Consider the following 1,471-nt stretch of genomic DNA (forward strand, 5'->3'; position numbering starts at 1 on the left):
TTCTTCTATTAAACAATACAACTACTGTATCGATCTCTCTCTCGACGTTTGGAGGATAATGTTGCCAACCAATTAATCAGACGATATGGCGGCAAGGATGTCCACCTTCGGCACTACCGGTAATACTACGTACTACGTAGTATTACTGGCACTTACTACGTAGTACGTAGTAAGTGCCAGTAATTTTAAATCTCTCTTTTAAATTTACAATTTTAATCGTGAGTCAAAGATAGACCAGATCTAGAAAAATGAGAGCTTTACTCCTCGTAACATTCATTGATCACCTGGCATGTAAGGTAACATTCCTTGTTTAAGTGTCCTATTTCATCTGCTTTTGGGTAGATTGCTGGCGGAGCTGTAGCCTTTGGATGCTTGTATGATTTCCCGTGCGATCTTCTTCTCTTCCTTGAGTTGCTGCAGTTTCTCTCGCTGACGAGCATTGTGAAGTGCGTCATGGCGCTTCATTTGTACGCGACGACGCAGCTCTTCCTCTTCTCGCTGTTTCTTTCTCTCGGCCTCCTCCGCCAGCTTGAACTCCTGGTCGATTATAAATAGCTTGGACTTCTGCTTGTCGAGATCCACGATTTCGACCACGTTGATCGATGAGTCCAAGCTCGTTCAGATGGCTCTGCAGCGGGCGACTTTCGAAGTGGTGACGCAAGTTGCGGTCCAACAGCGCGTTGTACTGCGGGCAGACGATCCTGATGCACGCCCGACAAGTTGAAGCCGCTCTCGCGCTGACGGAGATACTCGTCGCTTCTCTTCTTTGACATGGTCATAATCTCGCTCGCGGTCTTGTGCGCTCTACGTTTCGCGACTGAACGTCGCTCTACTTCTGCGTCATAAGACCCAGCACCTGGTCCGAAAATAACCCATGCAACGTTCACTTCACAGTTGGAATAGCTGCAACCGACACCGCCATCCAGTACGACGCGTTCAGACGCTCCCATGGCTTCCAGCTATTCATCAGACGCTCGTTGGTGGACTGGCGGACTTCAAATCGGAACAAGTAGTCGACATTTTGATTCGTGAGTTTGTCCAGCATGTCTGTGATAGTTTGAACCTCGGCGGCGTCACTCGCTGTAGCATCCAGACCGCCAGCTACTTGAAGCAAGGCCTGCATTGATAGTAATACTTCTCGCGTAAGATACACCGTCCGCAATGCCGTGTCATCTGTCCCCATGTTCACACACGCGAAGGCTTCCACACCACTCGGAAACTTGAATCGATTTGGCCCAATCAGCGGCATCATCTTGACAACGCGTGCGTCCCAATACACAGAGTTGGACGAGTCAGCAACTGTAGCGTCTTCACCTTGTTCGTGAGCCTGAAGATCTTGAGTAAGTCGTTCCTGTTCCACCACCTCGACATGCTCGTTACATTCCTGCGAGGGCACAAAGTACATTCGTAAGATATCTCGCTCCACATATTTCTTCAGTTGAATGAGTTCTTCAGCGAAACTGGTGGCGAG

General features: G+C 48.9%; 1 protein-coding gene across 1 annotated transcript; it reads right to left on the reverse strand.

Moving 5' to 3' along the window:
• Positions 1 to 280: 280 nt before the first annotated feature.
• PITG_10221 (uncharacterized protein) lies at positions 281 to 809 on the reverse strand (the record flags this gene model as incomplete). Its single annotated transcript, XM_002902695.1, has 1 exon — positions 281 to 809. The coding sequence occupies one exon, from the start codon at positions 463 to 465 to the stop codon at positions 325 to 327; it is 141 nt and encodes a 46-aa protein (XP_002902741.1).
• Between the last annotated feature and the right edge of the window lie 662 nt (positions 810 to 1,471).

Source organism: Phytophthora infestans, genomic scaffold (assembly GCF_000142945.1).
Source record: "Phytophthora infestans T30-4 supercont1.17 genomic scaffold, whole genome shotgun sequence".
NCBI classification, from domain to species: domain Eukaryota; phylum Oomycota; class Peronosporomycetes; order Peronosporales; family Peronosporaceae; genus Phytophthora; species Phytophthora infestans.